The sequence below is a fragment of the Sinohyriopsis cumingii genome, chromosome 4 (genome assembly GCF_028554795.1).
Source record: "Sinohyriopsis cumingii isolate HCF-2022 chromosome 4, ASM2855479v2, whole genome shotgun sequence".
Classification (NCBI taxonomy): domain Eukaryota; kingdom Metazoa; phylum Mollusca; class Bivalvia; order Unionida; family Unionidae; genus Sinohyriopsis; species Sinohyriopsis cumingii.
The window spans coordinates 59,107,928-59,129,446 of record NC_142964.1 but is presented as its reverse complement, the minus strand read 5'-3'; the positions used below and the strand labels follow the sequence as shown (position 1 = coordinate 59,129,446).

At 34.6% G+C, this 21,519-nt stretch overlaps 2 protein-coding genes across 4 annotated transcripts in view; one reads left to right on the top strand and one right to left on the bottom strand.

Annotated features, from left to right (window-relative positions):
- The window catches only part of LOC149801236 (biotin--protein ligase-like), an 85,263-nt gene extending 77,899 nt beyond the window's left edge, over positions 1-7,364 (top strand). Inside the window, exon 12 of the mRNA XM_089955310.1 lies at positions 5,292-7,364. Within this exon, the coding sequence (XP_089811436.1) occupies positions 5,292-5,463 (172 nt within the window). The 3' untranslated portion in view covers positions 5,464-7,364. The remainder of the gene's footprint in view (positions 1-5,291) is intronic.
- Positions 7,365-17,950: 10,586 nt separating this feature from the next.
- The window catches only part of LOC149801235 (single-minded homolog 1-A-like), a 67,807-nt gene continuing 64,238 nt past the window's right edge, over positions 17,951-21,519 (bottom strand). For all 3 annotated transcript variants that reach the window (XM_089955308.1, XM_089955307.1, XM_089955309.1), the window contains exon 10: positions 17,951-21,452. In XM_089955308.1, coding sequence (XP_089811434.1) covers positions 20,129-21,452 — 1,324 coding nt within the window. In that variant the 3' untranslated portion in view covers positions 17,951-20,128. The remainder of the gene's footprint in view (positions 21,453-21,519) is intronic.

Here is a 21,519-nt window from a genome sequence, read left to right as displayed (position 1 = left end):
TATCTCCAACCAGTATCATCAATAGCTATCATATATCCAACCAGTATCATCAATAGATATCACATATATCCAACCAGTATCATCAATAGCTATCACACATATCCAGCCAGTATCATCAATAGCTATCACACATATCTAACCAGTATCATCAATAGCTATCACACATATCCAACCAGTAACTAACCTTCTCATGTAATTTTCATTTTTGTATTTGATCTCACATGCATATCCACCTCCTTAAAGCAACAAAATCCCGCCTTCTCCTGTTCATTTAGTCAGAAGAGTTTTCAGCCAGTCTCCATTGTCCTCACTGGAGGTTTGACATTAGATACTTTATACTTTCCTAAATCATACCCTGTATGTGATAAGGACAAAGAAGGATAGCTGACATCTTCCTTCCCATTGTTAGAGACATAGTAGCAAAAAATTCTCCTTTACATAATGTTGCTTTCAGAATTCTTTTGTTCAGAGTTAAATCCATTTTGCATTCATAGGCTTTTACTGCCACTGTGAAAATGATGCACAATCTCATAGAAGAGAATGGGCAACATATATATACGTCTTCATGGTATTCCCCTTCCTCAGATTGGTCTATTTCCAGTGATCAATTCTTATTGCTTGCTACTCTTTCTAAACAACTTGGAGGAAAGTCATGAAATTTGGCATAGTTTCATCCTGAGGTCTTGAAGGTCTAAAATGAAAATGGTGCCAGTCTGACATCCAATATGGCCACCATGTGGCTTATTTAAAAATCGTTTTCAATGATATGTACATCACTGTGTTTTCTCTAAAACAATGCTTGTGATATAATATTATTCTGAAATGAAGATCTTGCCCATCTGACCTCTGACATTATGGTGATAGCAGCCGTCTTGAAAATTGAAATTGATTATTGCTACTCCATGGTTATATTGAATGAGGCTTTTTCATTAAAGAATTTTATACTATATGTAATTGGTCTTATTTGAAAATATTGCTGAAATGATCTCCTAAAATGGCCACCATAGTGGCTAGGGTGACAAATATTACAGCTACATCTTCTGAGGGAATGGTCATTGTGACCTTTTTTTAGAACAATAAAAACACTTCTTTCTTGCAATATGTAGTTGTTCCTATCATAAAATGATGCTAGCCCAACCGCCAGGTGGCTATCTCAGCGGTCATCTTCAAATTTTTTATGTATCATTGTCCTCTAAATAGATGGACATATTAACAAAAGGTGACCATGACATTATATTTTCACTAAAAAAACATTTTGTAGTATTGACTTGTGCTCAGTAAAAAATGGTACAGATCTGTCCACTAACTACCAACATGTCTGCCCTTTTGCGAAGGAGTTTCAAAATCAAACCTAATTGAATTAATGGTCAATGGTCTTGGATCAGGTTTTTGGTGGTACTGGTTTGTAAGCTTGATAACACAAACAAGTACAAATGACTTGTATTATATCTTAGGAATACCTTTAACAATGCAATTCAATAACCTGTTGATTTTATGGTTTGGAGGTTTGTTTTGGTGGAGGCTACAACAAATAGTAATTATAGATTTAACCAAACTTAGGATGTGTGTATATCTTGACAGTGTTTGAGACAGGTTCATTGATATTGTAGCCATGATAAGATTCAGTTTCAAAGGCCATGACAAAAAACTTTGTACTGCTCTTATCCAGTGAACATGTTAACTCGAGACATAAGACTGCGGTATGCTGGAGTTTCTGGAGAATATCTGAGATGGTTTCAATACTCAAAAGTTGAACAACTTAAAGGAGAGGAAGAAATGGGCATATTGTATATTTGTGGAAATTCTTTATGACTAGTAGATCATCAGTCCCATTGAGGGGGTCTTCGTTATCTATTGGACTTTTGTGTATATCAAAACTAGGTACCATATATACTCATTTAAAAATCGAGTCTAACTCCAAACTGCACAGACCAAGATCTTCTGTCAAATAATGCACCAGCAGATCCGGGATCTGTGCTTGTTCTTAGGAATAACCAGTAGAACAAACAATATAGACCCTGATCTGCAGGAACATTATGCAATGGCAGATCAGGATATTTTCTGTTTGCAGTTTGACTCGACTTGTAAGCAAGTATATAGGGTGGTACAATTCCTCACAACCCTGTTATTTTTATGATATTATGGATTTTTATGCAGGTTTGTAAAACTTTCAGACTTAAAACTCCATAAGGCAAAATTTTGTTAGTGCATTTAAACAGAAACAAGTGATGTAGGTAAATGAGATTTAGCTACTGTTATTTTATGCCTTTGAAATGAATTTTGCAAGCTTCTTTTGGTTTACAGACATTTTGGCCCAAAGACATTTGTGTCGGCAGTTGATATAACAACACAAATCTAACTTTTACATTGTTCCTACAGTGGTGGAATGTGCTGTTTGTTTTTCTTAATTTTGCATTGTTTTATATATTCAGGTAAGCTGTTAAGCCTATGAACATGGCATTGTTGTTTTCTTATTTAAACTGTTAGCATTATTACCAAATATACTTGCATATAAGTTGAGTTCAGTTACAAAGAGCATAGACCCTTATCAGGTGACAACAAAATGCATCAGTAGAACAGGGTACTCATTTAATTGTTCAGCTGACTGCTACTGACAAACTGCATATACCCAGATCTGTCAGCACATTATATGGCAGCAGATCTGGGTCATTGTAGTTTATAGTTGGGCCTGACTTATAAGCAAGTATATATGGTATGTATGAAGTGTAATGTCACATCAGAAGAACATTCAAGACAAATAGGTTTTGTAAAAGAAGCAAGAATTCTCCAGTTTAATAAGTTCCTACTGTATATATTCAGTTATAATTCAAGCCCAACTGCAAACAACGTAAACCCTAATCTGCCATTGCATATTGCACCAGCAGATCAGGATATATATTGTTTGTTTTACCGATTACTCCTAACAGACTGCATTGACCCAGGTCTACCAGCGCATTATGCTGAACTCAACTTACAAGTAAGGATGTACAGTAACTATAATACAACTACTAGCCATTCAGAGTTGTAAATTCTCACGAAATGTTTGTTCAGTACATTTTCTTCTGCCTTTATGAGATTAAGTTTTAAATAAAATTGTATTTCTTTCTTTAGATCAATATCATTAGATTATTACCTAAAAGGCGAAAGTAGTTTTACACCTGTGTATTGCTGAATGATTTGTATTGGAAAATATCACATCATACAAATTACAGGTAGAAATTCCAGTCATTAAGGGAAGGGAAATGCAAGTTAGAGAATAATAAATAAGCATAAACATTTCCAAGTTTATCATATAGCTACTTAAGTATTAATTTACTGATATTGTAATTTTTCGCTATGTACCATATAGTAAAATAGCACCTTGTAAAGCTATTAATGACCCTGACATCAGGTTGGTATCTTTTTTCTTTTTCACCAATATTCTGCAGTTTAGTATTTATATTAATGTGAATTTTAAATTTTGCTCATTTCTAATTAAGTTTATGGTGTCAAATAATTTTATTGTTTGCTTACCAAGACTTAAAAATTGAAAATGTTTAGATTTTCATAAATTTCATTTTGGAATGCATACTGGAGTTTTTAAAAAATCTATTTACTAAATAGCTTTTGTTGTTGAGAAAGATGGGCTGACATACTCAGTCCTAGCTAATTTAGATGTTGATATATAACATTAATTCACCTAACAGGATAAATTTGGTGTGCTTAGTGTTTATATATATATATATATATATATATATATATATATATATATATATATATATATATATATATATATATATATATATACAAGAAAAACTGTAATAAATAGTCAGGATAAAGACAAGCTTTCAGGAGTAGTGTAGATAGAACTAGTTATATGTGATGCCCCAGCCCTGAGTAATTTATCAAAGACTGTCAGATTTTCACTGACCTGAACACTGCACCTCCCCCAAGTAAATAAAGCAAAATTTGGCAGACTTATGCCTGTCAGCACCTAAATGCCTGGAAGACATACACTTCATCAACCACTGCAACAGCAGCAACAGTTTCTGCCTCAGCGTGTACAGTTATTGGTCATAAATAGTTCCCACATTAGAGTAATTCACTTGAAGTCTACAGTGGGTGGCAGTAATAGTTAAACTGGTCATTATTTGTTTAGGTGAGAGTGTAATCTACATACATTGATTGGGGGTTATTGGTAAATGAAACAATTTTTGAAATTGGAATATTTGTTGAATACTTGGTTTTAAAAAATTGTCAAGATGTAGCTAAAATTTAAAGACTTTGAAAGGTTGCCATGGGCATCAGTTATAAATAGTAATCTACAGTGAATGATTATTCAATGATTTTCGAAATTTTGTATTTTATGAAAAGTTTTTTTTTGCTTACATAAGACTTGAGCTCATGTCATTATTGTCCAAAAAATCTTTTTGGCAGTTTTCAAGCAACACAAGATTGTATTATGTGGATCAAATTGACACTTAGATTTGAGTCATATCTTTGAAACTGCAATTTAAAAAAGGAATAATAATATAAATCTTCAATAAATATAGTAGTTGTAGATTTTTGGCAGTCAATGTCTATTTTGCTCATACATTAGCAGAGTGGTGAAAATTGGACTTTGCTTTTGTTGTTTTGCTTAATGTACCCATGATTTAGCCTTTAGGCACTTTTTTCCCCAAATATCAAACTTTCACTGTAATTTTTCTGTGATGCTTTAGTCACGCCTCTTTTAGAACCTACAGTAATAAGTCTGATATCTGCAACCTCCAGTTCTGGCAATTTTTGCCATAAAAATTCTGGTCTCAAATATTCAACTTCTTTGCTGCATTTGTTAAGATTGTCCACATTACTTAAATCATTATAAAGCTAAACATATTGCCTCCTTTTTTTCTAATAACACCATCTTCAGTATATAATAAATTCTGATGATGTCACAGACCCTGGAACAAGGGTACTATCTCTTGATGTGGACTAATGGCATTTGGCATTAACAAGCTCATACTAAAATTGAGTACAGTGTAGAATTTCGTATGAGTCAAGCCCAGCTGCAAATAACGTAGACCCTGATCTGCCATTGCATAATGTGCTAGTAGATCAGTGTCTGTATTGTTTATTCTACTGATTACTCATAGCAAACTGCATAGACCCAGATCTGCCAGTACATTATGCAATGGCAGATATGGATATGTGCGTTTGTCGTTGGACTTTATTTATGGGTGAGTATATACAATAGTTTTCAATAATTCATGGGTAGCAGTTGTCCTAGTTTTAACAATAGAATTTTGATTTATATTATTTTTTACTTCCAGCGGGAAGAAGGTCATTCTAGAGATGGAAAATAACCTTGAAGTAACAATCAAGGGACTGGATGATTATGGCTACCTGTTGGTGGAGACAGCAGACGGCAAGAAAATTAGTGTACAACCTGATGGAAACAGCTTTGACATGATGAAGAATCTTATCAGCATGAAAACTAGATAGAATTGTAATTAAAATATATGACATGTTTTGCATGCTGTGAACCAGATCTGTCATCATGTAATGAGTGGGTAGATCATGGTCTACCTTACTCCCCATGAATTGAAGCCTGCATTGTAAAGCTTCATCTCTCTTTGCATATTATACAACAGCAGATATTAGTTGACACTGTTTAAATTCGAGTGTGTGTTGTATTGCAACTGCTTTTAACCTGTCACCAAACACTTTGTAACCAGATCGCACAAAACCTGTTATTTTACATTGCAGCTGCTATATGTAAATGCATAAAATATTACATGTTCGAAATAAAAAGTTTAACAAATGGAAAATAATGTGGATGCAGAAGTGCCTGACCTTGCACAAAATGACCAAAAAGAAACATCACTTGTACTGCAAGTGTTTTCAGACAGAGGAAGATGGAATTTATTTACTTACTATGGCCCTGGATTTAAATGCCTGATCTATTTATTTTACAAATGCCAGTAATTAGTAACCCCATCTTTTAAGTTTTCTTGTTTAGCAGAACAAAGCTTATTGCTTTGTTGCTGTCCATTCATACATCAGTGTGTGTGTGTGTGTGTGTACTGAATCCAGTTCTTTTTAGCCTGCCTTGGCAGAATTATGACATCTGCATTTATGTGTGTCTTTTCATCAGCCTATACCCTAGTTCTAATATTAGTTCACCCACTTTATGGACAAATACTAAAATGAGCTTATATGTATCCATGGAGCAGCCAGGTGTGCCTTTCCACATATTGTCAACAAGATTGAAGATGTTCCATACATATACTACAAGAAACAGTCATCATATTTAATACCAGAATTGCTCAATTTCATTGTAAAAATACATGTAAAATAGCTTTAACCTTCTTAATCTGATATTTTTTTCTGGAATGCCCACTGTATTAGTTCATCTAATAACTACTTCCTTATTCAGTCTCATTTTTGTGTGTGCCATATAAGGACATTGCATCCTTATTTGTAAACATAAACAGGTTGTAGTAATTGCATACATTGACTAACATTTTGTAGAATACTCAAATATGATATAGCAAGCATTATTTGGAAGATGAATCACTGCAAGAATCTTGAGTTATCTGTCATAGCAGTCAAAGTACAGTTGGTATAAACATACCTATATAATTTATCTTATATAGACTTAATAACTTTATCATTTGGCAAACTTCCAGAAAAACCATACTCTACATAGGTAGTAGATTTTAACTCTAGTCATATTTTTTTGTCTTTGACAATAGTTTTATTTGATCACTTTGTACCCTCAACATGGTCAAAGCTGCAACATCATAGCTACCAACATGCCAGATTACCCTCAATGTTAAAGTTTGTATACTTCCATAGTGTGGTAAGTATGACTGGTACCAGAGTCATGTTATTTGGTGTGTAGGTACATCTTCCTGTGTACAGTAATTTACCAAGACCTTGGGGGTGGACTTGACAAGCAGTCAGTGGCCAGTTTCTTGTTCAATTTTGACACATTTTTGAACTTATAGAATTATACTTTATTATTTAACAAAGACCATTTTGGTACAATTTACAGTAGCAAAAACCACTGAAGGCGGGAAAATGATAGTATATACACATATTGCAATTGTATTTTGATGATCTACCATCATTGACTTAAATATATGTACACAAGAAAATAATTACTTTTCTCTCTGTCCAATAATTCATGTGCTAATAATAATTATCAATTTTCCTATATATTTTGTTTGGAAAATTAATATCTTTTTGTCACAGTTATGTATTGAAGAACCAGTAAGTACAGTATTAGTTGGAAGTAGTCTAGGTAGGGAATCTTGGTTGCATTGTATCCTTGCTTGTCAATGAAAAAACGTTTGCTTGAGGTTTCAGTGTTCTTTTACAGATAAATAATTCCAGTTGCATTTCCAGTGCTTGTTTTTCTTTTTGTTTGTAAAACTATGATACTTTGTTCATCATGTACATCTGCTAGAGCAGTTTTGACACAAAAACTCCAAATATGGCAGTCGTTGTTGTTGAAGGGTTTTGACGCCATTTTTCAGCACAAGCTAGGCTATACTTGGCGGCCAGTATTACTGGTGGAGGAAGAACCCTGGGAAACCCCGGAAAGAACCACCAACCCACGAGAAGCTACTAGCAAGCTTTGTCACTTATCCACTTTAGCTGAGCCTGAGACTCGAACCCACACAGACAGAGGTGAGATGGCAGTGATCCAGAATGGTGAGCACTTTAGACCACTCGGCCACTTGGGGCCCCCAATATGGCAGTCATTACCTTAAATTTATATTGGAGCCAAATCACTTGGACTGATTCAGGAATTTAATTGCAGAATATCATTGACTCCAGTTATATATATTTGCCTATGATGTTGACCACTTTAGTGAAATAACATGCACCCAGTTGAATATACTGGGAAAGGAAAAACAAAGGTTATTTAGGTTTTTTACCTTGGGTTTTCAGGCCACAACATTAATTGTTTTACCCATTTTGGAGCTTGATATTAGACCTTTTGACTGAAACCTTGTTTGCACAATATAGCAGAAACCACTAATGGTAGAAAAATTAAATTTAGCATGCATATTTAAATGTACATGACCTGATTAGTTTAGTTATGCCATTATAAAAAAACCTATATTTTTCAACTTTTTTAGCTTTGTTGGTCAAAGATCAGAAGAGTTTAAGTGATGGTCCTTCATTCAGTGTCATTTGTCTATTTCGCAGTTTCAGTTTATTATCACCACTCTTAAACTACTTGCAGCACATGTATGTTTTCTCTGCAGCCGCTCCGCAGGCCTAGTGGTTAGAGCATCCACCTCGGATGCAGGAGGTCATGGGTTCGATCCCTGGCAGAGTCATACCAAAGACTTAAAAAAATGGTACCTACAGCTGCCTCGCTTGACATTCAACATTAAGAGGTTAGTGTTAGGACTGGTTGGCCTGGTGTCAGGATAATGTGACTGGATGGGACATCATGCTACATGTCTGCGGCATGATGCCTCAGTCCTAGACATCACTATAAACTACAACATTGCAGACATCGTAGCAATATAACTGAAACATTATTAAAGCTACATCAGAAATCCAAATCACAACAACAACTGTGCAATGGCACATAAGCATTATATTAGCTATATAGTCTAGGGTAAGTTCTGATATCTCACAAATGGCACACAAAACAAAACTAAAACTTAAAAATGGTCAAGTCCTTAAAATACAAGTCCAGTTTAACTGCACTCTTTTTAAAGGTGAAAGACCATCAACTGAACAGCATTACAGGACTCATCCTGGAGCAAAAAGGTTGCCTCCATCAGTTACTCCTATGACTTATCAGGATTGTGCAACGGGGAGGGCTAATCCGCGGTAAAACATGAATCTTGTAAGACAGTTTTATCTTGAGATCTGGCTAGTCCCATATAGAAATGGTGTCTCTTAAAAATGCAAGATGGCCACCATTGCTACTCATCCTCAAAATGGTAATACTGGCATGGGGTTTTCTTACGATATGTAAATGGTCCGAAATGAAGATGTTTCCAATCTTGGCTCTAATACATCTGCCATGGTGGGCATCTTGAAGCTCTCATAATCACAACTCCTTTTGTACAGATGGCATATAAAAATGGCATTTTCACAATAAGTTTTATGGTGTCTACTTAATGCTAAGTGAAAATGCTGCCAGTCTGACCTTCAGAAAGACCATAATGTGGCCATCTTGAAAAGTAGTTTACTATTCCTTAACAATCATATCCACATGGGGTTGACCGGACACATTTCTTAGAATATGAAGTTTGTATTAAATGAAAATTATGCTGATATTACTTTACAAAATGGCTGAAATGACATCCACCATTAAAATTTTGTTCTCACTTCTTTGTGCACATTTTTAAATTGGCACTGAGTTTTCACTAGAAACTTTTTTACAGTAAGTAGTTTTTCTTAAATGGTGCTGATATTACCTTCCAATATGGCTACCACAGTGGCCATCATGAAAAAATCTTGGCATGTCTGCTTGCCATGAACAATTGGACTTATCAACATTTTCTTTTCACTAAAACGCTTCTTGCAATTTGTTGGTCATATATAAAAAATTATACCAATATAATCTCCAAATGTTCTGCCTTGGTGGCTGTCATGAAATTATGGCTGCTTTTTTTTGAATGGATCAACACATCAACATAGGGTTTCACTTAAACACTCTGATAATATGTAGCCAGTTCTTGATAAATGCTAATCTAAGATGTCCATGCTACAGTTTAAAAAACCCAAACCTGCTTGACTTTATGGTCAAGCCCAAGATGGGCTTAATGGTCATCTCCAAAATCTTGCTATTACTACTCCTCTTGAAGAAATGGTGGCATTAACATGGGATTTTCATTAAAATACTTCTTGCAATATATAATTATTTTGTCCTAAATGAAAATGGTGCAGATCTGACCACCATAATGGTTGAGCTGTTGCAAATGAGTTTAAAAGCTAGACCTATCTGACCAGATGGTCAAAGGTCACAGCTTCATATGGAAATGAATTCTGACTAGACCATCTATTCAGTTATTTTTAATTTTAAAAAAACAGTAGATAGCACTCGAAGATTGATTAAGAACCAAGTATTCCTACTTAGGTCTTATCTCTAATTGTTAGTGAGCATTTTGGCACAAAAAAGGTATGACATTATTTTTATCAAACCCATATTGTAAATATATCTGAAAAATCCCTTAAATTGTACGCCAGTTTAATAGCTTCAGTTTTTGCCCCGAAAAGCATTAAATATGGATTGAACCAAACCTTACATGTGGGTACGTCTTGATAGCATCGGAGACATGTTTGTTGATCATCTATCAATGATGTCAGGTTCAAGGTCAAAAGTCATTACAAAATATTTTATACTGAACTTATGACATTGTTAATTCTAGCATTAAAATATGTATATTTGTTACCAATCTTGGTATGTTGGAGTTTCTCAGGAATATCTTAAATGGTTTAAATACTCAAAAGTGAAAAAGATAAAAGTAGTGAAGAAAAAGACACATTGAGAATTCCTATGTAAAAAGATCAATTTCGCTTGAACTTTAGTATTAAAGAACTGAAACAAAATTGTGTTGTACAATATAACCTGCATAGATGTTTATATGTACGCCATATTGGGTAGAATCTTTTACACTGTGAACCTGGCTGGGTATCTGTCCGTTAACTTTTCCTGTTCTGCATGTTAACTTCTGTTCTATGGGATATACAATGACCAAACTTTGTGAATTGTGCTCATCTGTAATGCAGCAACCACTGTTTTCAGAATAGAAAGATTAAAGGTCAGGGTCACTGACGAACGAAACAATGGTTTCTGCTCAGTAACATTAGTTCTACATCACACACCTGGACCAAACTAAGTGGATGGCTTGCACTTGAAGTAAGAAAGAACCATATCGACTTTTAAGGTAACAACTTCAAAGGCCAAGGTCACTATGACTGATGTAAGAAAATGGTTTCCACACTTGTTCACACCATTAAGACTCTTACATACCTCCATGTGTAAGTAATCCAAAAGTTTGGTAGCTATAGCTGACGGAAATCTCGACTTTTGTTATAATTCATTGTTTCTGGCGAGCTACTGCTTTTTCTAAATGAAATTTACAAAAATGTTTGCCTTTCTTATAACATTACTCGTGCAATAATACATCGTTTTAGATCATTGTCTCGTGGCAATGGGCATAAGTAGACGAAGCTCCTCACATTATGAGTCAGTTTTACAGATAATATATTAAGTATTTATAATTCACAACGTAGAGTACGATGAATAAGTATGATTTCGTAGGCGTGACAATTTAAGTATATTTTATGGTTAAATTCGAACCCACGACAACTTGCATTATAAGTTACTCCTTTACACGTACATGTCTATCGGAAACCACGAATTTAAAGGGTTTGTTGCCTGTTGTTATATTGTTATACAACTGCAAAAAGCCGGATTATCGAAATTTTACCTGTTTTCTAGAAAAATGGGCGAGCAAAATGGGCGCGCTTTGTACGTATATTTCCCGTAGGTACTCGGAAAACGAGAACTTGTGATGTCAGCAGCAATAGTCTGTTTATCACAGCCTTTCGGAGGGGTACAATATGTAAACATAAATTATACATTTACCCCGGGGGTGGGGGAAATCAGAAAATATTTAACAAAATAAAAGCCTTTACTGGTGTAATATTCAGTAGCAATCATCAAATGGTGCCATAAAAAAAAAAAAATATCATTTCCCCAAATAAATTCCGACCCCCCCCCCCCCCCATTCAGACAAGACTTTTGGAAGTTAAACCACCTCAAAACTCCATGCCATTCTTTTCACTTGCGTCTTTTTATGATAACAACCTGTACACTGGAATCAGAGCTCATAATCGGGGGGGGGGGGTATTTTGTTTTCTTGTTTGTTTGGTTTGTTTTTCAGGAATAGGTGTTTTGATTTTTTTTATATATTTGTTTTATTTTGTTTTGTTTTTTATATCCAAAAATTTTGTATGTATGTATATTTTATATTTCCATTATATTTGCATATTTTCAATGAACCTGTTTTGCTTTTTCCTTTTTCAGCTTTCCTTGAACTAATTGACAATGACGGTTGTTTGGGTGGTGAGGGAGGGGATAGTGTTTGCGAAGAATTTATTCTTATTAATTAGAACCCCTTTTATCGTTGTGTACTGATATAATTAGTAGAAAGCTATCCGTATATTTCTACAGAGAAAAAAATAAATGTGCTTTAAATGTGCTTTTGATTCTCTTTGATAAATTTTATTGGTTTTTATCAGCTTATTCAGATACAAAATTGTCTAGGAATTGTTAACAATCGGCGAAAGCAAACATCATCATTTTTGTCCGTATACTTAAACGCTTTCAATCTTATTGGAAACGAGATCTGTTTATCATAAGCCACCGACAAAGGTTCCTGTTCTGCCGACTTTTGGAATCCCAGGTCCACTTATTTTTAGTAACCTGGCCTGTCAGAAAAGGTGTTATATTTTGTGTTTTGGGAGAGTACTGTTTGAAACAATATAGTCCGAAAAAAAATTCACTTTCATAAATGTGAAACCTGCAATTTGATTGGACAATTGAAAAGTCAACAGAATATGGTCGTGTGTCGGTGTTATCAGATCTCCGTTGTTGGGGAATCTTGATTTTTTTCAGATTGATTCAGCAAGACAACCACGGCTGATATGAAAAGTATATCATGGATGTACGTGCAATATACTAACAGGATTGTACGACCAATTGATGTCTCTGGCGTCATTGTGTCATGTGGTGGGACGACTCAGGACGACTCAGACTTCTTATGCCAATACAGTGCTTGAGCTGATCCAGTAAATTGTCAGTTTATTGGACTCTTCCAAGCACATATTGAATGTTATTATGCCAACGTAGGACCCAATACGTTTGCTGATACTTAAACGATTCACTTATATAAAAAAAATATTAAAACAAAATTTAACGAGATATATATTCGTGTTCAATTTAAAATTATTAAAAAACAATTAAATATACTTTAATATTTAGTAAATAGAGTATATAACGAATAAATATTCTGTTACCACCATCGGAAGTATGACGCATTTGTCAGCCGAATTATTTTGAACTGACTTTCGCACATATACATAGCATGAGCTGACGTGATTTTACGATGTTTCGATATAATATACCTGCTGTGACGTGCTGCGTAGCAACGTACTTACCTGGGTCCTATGTGAGCTTAACAGCAACCAACAAGTACTTGACAACATCCAATAAGTGAAAAATTTACTGGATCATCTCGCGCAATGCATTTGCATAGGATGTTACAAGCTTGATATATAATAACATGGATATTGGGGTCTCGCCCTCGAAAACTCGTCCCGTCATACCAACATTACAGGTTTATAATGAAATGGATATTGAGGTCTCGCCCTCGAAAACTTGTCCCGTCATACCAACATTACAGGTTTATAATAACATGGATATTGAGGTCTCGCCCTCAAAAACTCATCGTCATTCCAACAGTACAGGCACTATCATCTACAACTATTATAGCGTCACTAAATTTTCGTAAAATTAGTCGAATCAACATGCTTGTGAAATAAAACTTTCAATATTAACTGATGATGGCTATTTTATTGTATACATTTTGGAGAAAATAGTTTCCTGGCCAAATTCTCTTGATTGTGTTCTTGCTTACATTGTGTGATTTAAAAAAATAAAACATGGCATCGAATGAAAATTGTTGTTTTTTTCCTAATGCATATGAGTTGTTTTCAAAAACTGTACGTAATATTATGACGTGAATAAAATTAATGTCTAGAATTTGCCCTCAACAGTTGAATATATCTACGGCAGTCAAAAGGACATTCTTAACTTGCAGCCTCTAGTCTTTGATATTAAATCTAGTAGCATTTTCAGTCGGAAAATGGCCATCGAAGACTCTTAAACAAAGTGATAAATATCTCGACATCTCAGTCTTAGCATTGCTCTTTGGCACTTGAGCCTTTCAAAGAAAACTCATTAGCTGTGGAGTTATTAGAAAGCCTTTGACAGGTTCCTTACCAATCGACTCAGCAATAATTTGGTCATTGGTCGGTGTTCAAGAAGATAGGCCGCGAACTAATGCCTTTTACAAAATTAATTCATTCATGCGAGAGTGGTTTGAACTGATAATGGTTGTTAATAAGCTGGAAATCGACAAAAGAGTAAGTGAAGAATCTTGTTATGCTACTGGACTGTTAAATTCTATTTCCATGAAATCTTTTCGAATTCAGATTCTCTGGCTGTAGTTTTCACTAGGTCCTTGTGTTTTAAATTATAACATTTTAACAACATATGCTGTCCGGAATTACATCTGGAGACAAGATAAGATAATTTTCAGCAAATTGTGTTTTTGGATAGAACATCGTCACAACATATGCTGCTTATAATGATATTGTTTGAAACAATAAGCTAAAAAAATTGTTTTGGTTTATGCTTGTTTGTTTGCTTATTTTAATTTCACAGTTACCTAGTTACATGCTTATTTATTTGACAAAATTGATCGATCTCTATCAGGAAGAAGACATGCCTTTTGTCGGTCATTTTCCGTATTGTCAATTTATTCATCTGTAATCAGATTGCAATAATATCGTTTGGTACGTGCAATATTGTAACGTTAGCCGTACTCAGAAAGAATGGAATTGTACGCGCTCTTTGAATACAGTTGTTTTCTTCTTTCCTTTTTTTAGGGGGAGAGATCATTTTAAGTTTCTTTTGTTGACATTTGGTACATAAGTTATGCATTAAGAAATATGAAGTAGATATCACGTAATAAATAAATCTGCCAATTTGCAACATATTTGATGTCAATGTGAACAGACGAATAATAAAAATGATGGTGATGATGATCAGAAATAGGGGGACTGGGTGGAGGAGATTGGCAAACGGTAACTTATGTCCAAAGGGTGATTGATGACTAGATACGGTGTAAGTAACTTTTAAAAAGAAAGAAGACTAGAACTCTAACAGTTTTATAGTATCGTCTTGATGTTCTGAATATTGAAAATATTTGTTTCTATTTAGGCTGCCATGGTATTGCATGGCTTTCTACAAGCCTCTTGTTAAATACAGAATATTCTGTATCGCAATGCATTTGTTTTTTGGTACCATGATTTTTATAATTTTCACAGACATTATTTATGGAAAAAGCATTGATTTCGAATTTTCAAAATATTTTTTTAAGTTTTCAGTTTTGGAAAAGAGACAACTTACTGAAATCAGCCAAGGAAGTTCAGATTAAGATGATTGGCTGTCTGTAATTTACTTAAGTTTTATGAAATTTAATTTCTTAATGTTGACTTAATTCAATTTTAAAATGATTTCTTTCAAAAAGTGCAACATAACCGCTATGCTAACCTTTTCCCAAGAAAACAGCAATAACGTAGAGTTTTAATGTTTTGACTCAGTTGTGTGTGTGTGTGTGTGTGTGTGTGACGACTATCTCTGTCAGTTTAAAAATATCATGCAAGCACTTGAAATCAAGAAACATGTTATTTTTTATTTTCTCTCGATGAAAAGATTTTACATATGTACCATTCTGATACTACTGGAGAAAATGTACTGTTATATGTCGTATCAATCGTGTACCTTTAAACCCTTACAAATTATCGTCAACTCTCAAAATGTTCACGTACAATTGTGTCATCCATCACAATCTCTGGCAAAAGTTGTTGTGGGGTTTTACTTTCTTCCACTCTCCCTTGAAGCAATTTGCAAATTTCACGGTTTTTTATGTACAACTCGCACATGCTGACTTTCTGAATGAGCAGATCAGACACCATTTTTGCACTACACGGAAGATTTCTGATACGTATTTGTGTGTTCGTAAGCTTTATATTCTCTGCTAATCCGTTACACATGGTTTGCCTTTTTACAAATTTATCTTTTACACCTACACTGATCCGAATGGACAAATATTTCTGACGTCCGTTAACCCCAAATCTTTTATATCCATTTACCATGCCGATGATGCGTAGGGATGTCACATTAAGAATTTGTCTCAAGTGACAGCCGCTTGGAAATGACTGTATTCATGGGGAACAAAAGTGAGAGGGGATTCCTAACCTGTGGAGAGCGAACAGATCTCACTCTCGCCAATAGCACCGGCAGCTCTATATATTTTGATAAGTTGACAAATGACGTGAACATGAAATTTAATTGCTAACACCTGTGTATACAATAGAGGGCTTACCGTTGACACTCTAGATCGTAGAGGGTCACAATGAGCAACATCTTCGGGTAGCAATTTTTCTTTTCGTCTGGGTGTTCTGAATTGTATCCTAAATTTACAGCATCTCTCCCCTCGACTTACATTAAATTGTGTTTTGCGTTGCTATAGAGTTAATCTGCATACATCTGTGTACAGTAGTGATATCAACTTTTCCTTAAAGAATATGCGTATTAAGCGATCACCTGCCTTAAACATTCATTTTTAAATAAAGGTCATTTGAACCCAGTGGCGTACTAACGGGGTGCAAGGGGTGGGGCGGTCCGCCCGGGTGACAACCAGAAAAGGGTGGGGTTGCCACCGGGAGAGTTGAAATAACAGTACAAGTTTTCAAACCAAATGAAAAATTCGCTAAAGTAAAAGTTATTTCCAGTTTGCTTATGACAGTACTGTACCATTTAAAAATCTACTGGCAAACATAATATATTTGTGTTTACATTATAAAATTATATGTGGGGGTTTCTAAGGAAGGATCCCCCCGGGTGCCAAATATTTTAGATACGCACCTGCTTGAACCAACAAACTGTAGAAATAAATTCCTATTGACAAATCATTTGTTTGGGGGCCTTCTACTCTCCCATACCATATTTATGTCTGTTTGTCAATCGATCAATCCCCTCCATCGACGGTCGATTGGCATGAATGGCTTTAACTGTATGCAGGATACAAAGAGTTTTGAAACGAGCATTGGACAGTCTGTAACACAACGGCACATGGACACCAAAATATACAAGAGTTTTACACCATAAAAAATCAGAAAGCTTTTGAATTAATAACAACTACATCTTTTCACAATATAGCGCTAAAAATATAAATAAGTTTTATACGAAAAACTGGATACTGTATAGTGTCAAATCTCAAAGGTATCTATAATGAAGAACTAAGACAACGTTTGGAGCATCCCTAGTTTTTCACCCATATTCTAAATACTAAACGTATGCACAACTCACAATGATTATGTACTGTCTTTCATACCTCAGCCAATCTGCTGGATGTTGTAAATGCAGAGTATTGACAAATGATTTCTCTACTGACTGAATGCCTAGATGTTGAACGTATTTCTAACCTGCATGGAAACATTCTGTAAAAACAAGTAAACAAACTGGTGTACATTCCGCCCATAGAGTACAATGGTCTGAATGTCTTTACTATAAACTTACCGTATGTACTCGCTTATAATTCGAGTCAAACTGCAATAAAATAAAAAAAACAATCCTAATCTGCCTTAGCATAATGCAGTTTGCAGTTGTACTCGTCTTATAAGTGAGTAAATACGGTAAATTAAAATGGCAGGCGATGCATTTTCGGACATCTTATAATATTCTATGTTTTATTGCTTAAATGTTCAAAGAAAAGTTGTATCAGCATTGAACACTCTTCATATACTTTCTTATATCCATCTCGGGATATATAGATACCAATAGATAAATATGTAACAATAGAAAAGCAAAATATTTCCAGTGGATTTCAATAATCATCCATTGTAGTGACCTCGTTCAGCAATGGATTTTCATAAAATTCATTACCCAACAGAACAAAAGAGAAAAATTAATTAAAAATAATTAAACCTTTCATTCGAAGAAAATACTATTATTATTATTAGTAGTAGTAGTAGTAATAGTAGTGGTAGTGGTGTTATAGCAGCAATAGCAGTAGAAATATCCACATTCAAAGTTTGTAAAAATAATGAGAACTATCGATCACCTTTTAAAGAAAAAAATACAAATAACAAACAGTCATAAAGACAAGATTTATTTCATTTCATGAAAATGCTAAAAATTAATCATAACTCGTTTCGAGTCAATGTAGCACCGACATCACATGTGTCATTACATGTGCCGCTATATATATATATATATATATATATATATATATATATATATATATATATATATATATATATATATAGTATTATCTGCATACTCTCTGGTTTCTGTGGGTAAATAGAAATTATGAAGAATCTTTGGTACATGATAACAGTGAACAAAATGACTATCCTAGAATATTGTAAATAAACAGAACATGTGAGCAAAGAAAACAAAGGCTTTTTCGATATGCATATACGTATCTAATTACCTATGGTCGACTGGAGGTCAGTGGGAGGGCTATCATCATAGCCATGGTGTTAGTAGTTGCATAATGCAGGACATGTGTGAAAGGTTCCCTCAACCTGGGCTAAAATATGGGAAGTATATAGTAACCATAAACCCAAACATTTCAGAGACTGCTGCTTTGAATTTACTTAAATCTTCAATTTTGTTTTTCCTGTTTTAGTTCATATAAAAAGTCTGTTAAATTTCATATTTTTTCTTATGTAAATAAACGTGGATGGGGCTTCAAGAAACTAATTGGAATGTTCCAATAGTGTATTCAGTTCTAACAGAATGCATATATGCATTTTGGTGAGTTTGCCTTAAGCATGTCCCCTACGTACTTCGAACGGCATGGAAAGATGGACCATGTAATTTCGTGAATAGTTTTGACATTACTGTAACGTCGTAAATAAGACCAAACCGACAAACTTTGCAGCGACAGGGGCATTTTTAAGCGGCATTTGTTGATTTCAATACAATACGATTAATTAGAGATCACGCAATTCACTGGATGAAAACTGGCAAAAAATTAGCATTTCTTAACAAAAAAAATCTTTATGTACTTCGTCTACTTCTTAGAAATTCTGGAATATTACCCTTTTGGTGAACATAACTTGGGTTAATAATTAGGCCTATATTGATGAAACAATATGGAAACGAACATTTACACAGGATTACATGGCAATGATTTGTATTGAAGTCACGAAACAGATTTGAGTAGCCATGCAACTATGCGAGAGAGAGAGAGAGAGAGAGAGAGAGAGAGAGAGAGAGAGAGAATCACATTTACATCGTTATGACATTTTGATTGCAGATTACCTGTAAAAAAGAATTTTGGGTTTTAAAAGTGTCTTCAGTTTCGCAGGTTTATGTCGACTGCCATTTTTTTTAAAGTTGTATAGTTCATTGTTTTAAATATAAATATTTTGCTTTAATTTATTTACTTCTTAATATTTTGCATAAACAAACCATTTAAATAAGTTACGAGTGGAAGGGAGGTGGTGACCATATTATAAATATACCGACAGCCTAAAATTATTTTTGTCTCCAAAACATTTTCTGAAATTTACATATGCAAATATTACATACGTTCAGATCATCCTACATCGAAGGACCGCTGCTTAGACACGTATAACAAATTTTAAATGCAGAATATCATTAAAAGCTTAATAAAAAAATAATCTCCCCCAAAGAGCGTACACAATTTTTAAAATACGGTCTTTTTTAAGCCTCTTACAAGGCATTTTCCACGATTTCAACTGCTACACCAAATATAAGTTAATTCTAAGTTCTGTATTATATATTATTTCTTATTAATTATATATATATATATATATATATATATATATATATATATATATATATATATATATATATATATATATATATATATATATATATATATTCATTGTCACGTAGAAATGAGCGTTTCGTGGTGAAACTGGTGTTCGTAAATTACAAACCATAATCAGACCAAACTTACAGAATTAAATTTAAATTTCTTTATCAAACTATATACATGGACGTGTTGTATGACAAACATGAATCTTTGGTTATACATTTTCCTTCTGAAGTGACAAGATGCAAATTTCATTTGATAATCGATATAGCTGAACTGTGTTGCTACTATGGAAGGGAATTAGTTCAAAGAAATCTGTGAATGAGTATAATCGACCATAAATAGTTTGATTTCATGGCATTTATTTTTTAAGGTCAGCGAACTAAACGATATTTTAGAGTCAAACACGACCCTTTTTTGGTCGAATATTAACTCTCCCATTCCAGACGTTACATATCCCGTTTTGTTAATGTCTAGAGAAATCAATGCACATAACCATTTGCCATATGATATTGTTGTGTATCCACTATAACACTGGTGTAGCCAGCCTGGGGTACGCCGGGATAGCTTCTGGTAGATGGTATGTGGGTGGACGGGTAAGGACTATTGCTTTGACTGTAAGAGTCATACGCACATCCTGAACGTAAACACTCCATTAGGGCATCGTCTGAATAGTGAAGTCCCCTACTTGGTAAGGATTTCATCTCGTACAGTTTCTGAGTTGAGTCCATAGATCTGTCCTCATGGAGTAAGTCCGAAGATCCGTTCGTATTAGGATTACTTATTGGGAGCTTATTAACAGTCCCTTGCACTTGCGTTTGAATCTTTGGACTCTTGGACTGACTAAACCTGTTTGTATCATCACGGTCAAAATTCAAATTGTTTGTTGCAGCAGAGCTGAAAGACTGATTGGAGGAAGACATTCTCATGATGACCGACGGTTGCGGCAATTCCGATTGCGAACTTGGCAGATGCCGCAGCTGTGCATTCATTATTTCCGGAGTTTTGTAACTATTATCCTTGTCTAGCGAATTTGAAGAATCTACTAATACTTTTGAATCTGTCGCATGTCTTTCGGTAATATTTGATTTTGCAGCTGAAGTTCTATTTTCGTACTCCTCGGAAACTACATCCACATCAGATGCCGACGATTCAGAACGATTACTAAACGGTCCGTGATGACTTAGAGGAGTTCCAAATGAAGCATCTCGGCTGCTGCTTCTTGAACAATGACCAGATTGACGAAAATCACAGTATGACGTAATAGTTTTCTGTGTACCCTCATTTTCATTCGAGTTGTCATCATCATTGATAGCGGAAAAACCCGAATACGAATCAACTCCCCTTTGCAAATATCGATGTCCGTAATAGCTTCGATACTGACTACTGTCCGTAAAATAAGGTTGTGAATTGGGATAATTGTATAAGCAATCTTTGTAAAAGTTTGACATATTTCCCGTTGAATAAGGGGTATACATTGCACTATATCTATCATAGGTATCATCCTGGTTGGACTGCGCCATATTGTTGCTGACGCCTGTACCAGAACTGGAAGCTGAGAATTCCATACCTGTGTAAACTGGAATTGGTGATGATATAGCTGGAACACTTTCAAAGGCTTTTTCAGAGAGTTCTCCAGTATAACCAGGATTTTCGGCGATGTGCGGATATGGGGAGCGTCTTTGTTTTGATTTTGGTGTACGTACTTTTCCTGACCGATTGCGATCGGGTGATGACGAAAAAGGAGAAACTTCCTTTCCTTGCACTTGGTCTACCTGAATCTGTAAATGACGTGCCTCTACGTCACTGAAATGAAATATATATGAATATTAGTTCAGAATGATTTTGAGTATGCAAAGGTTTTGGGGAAATG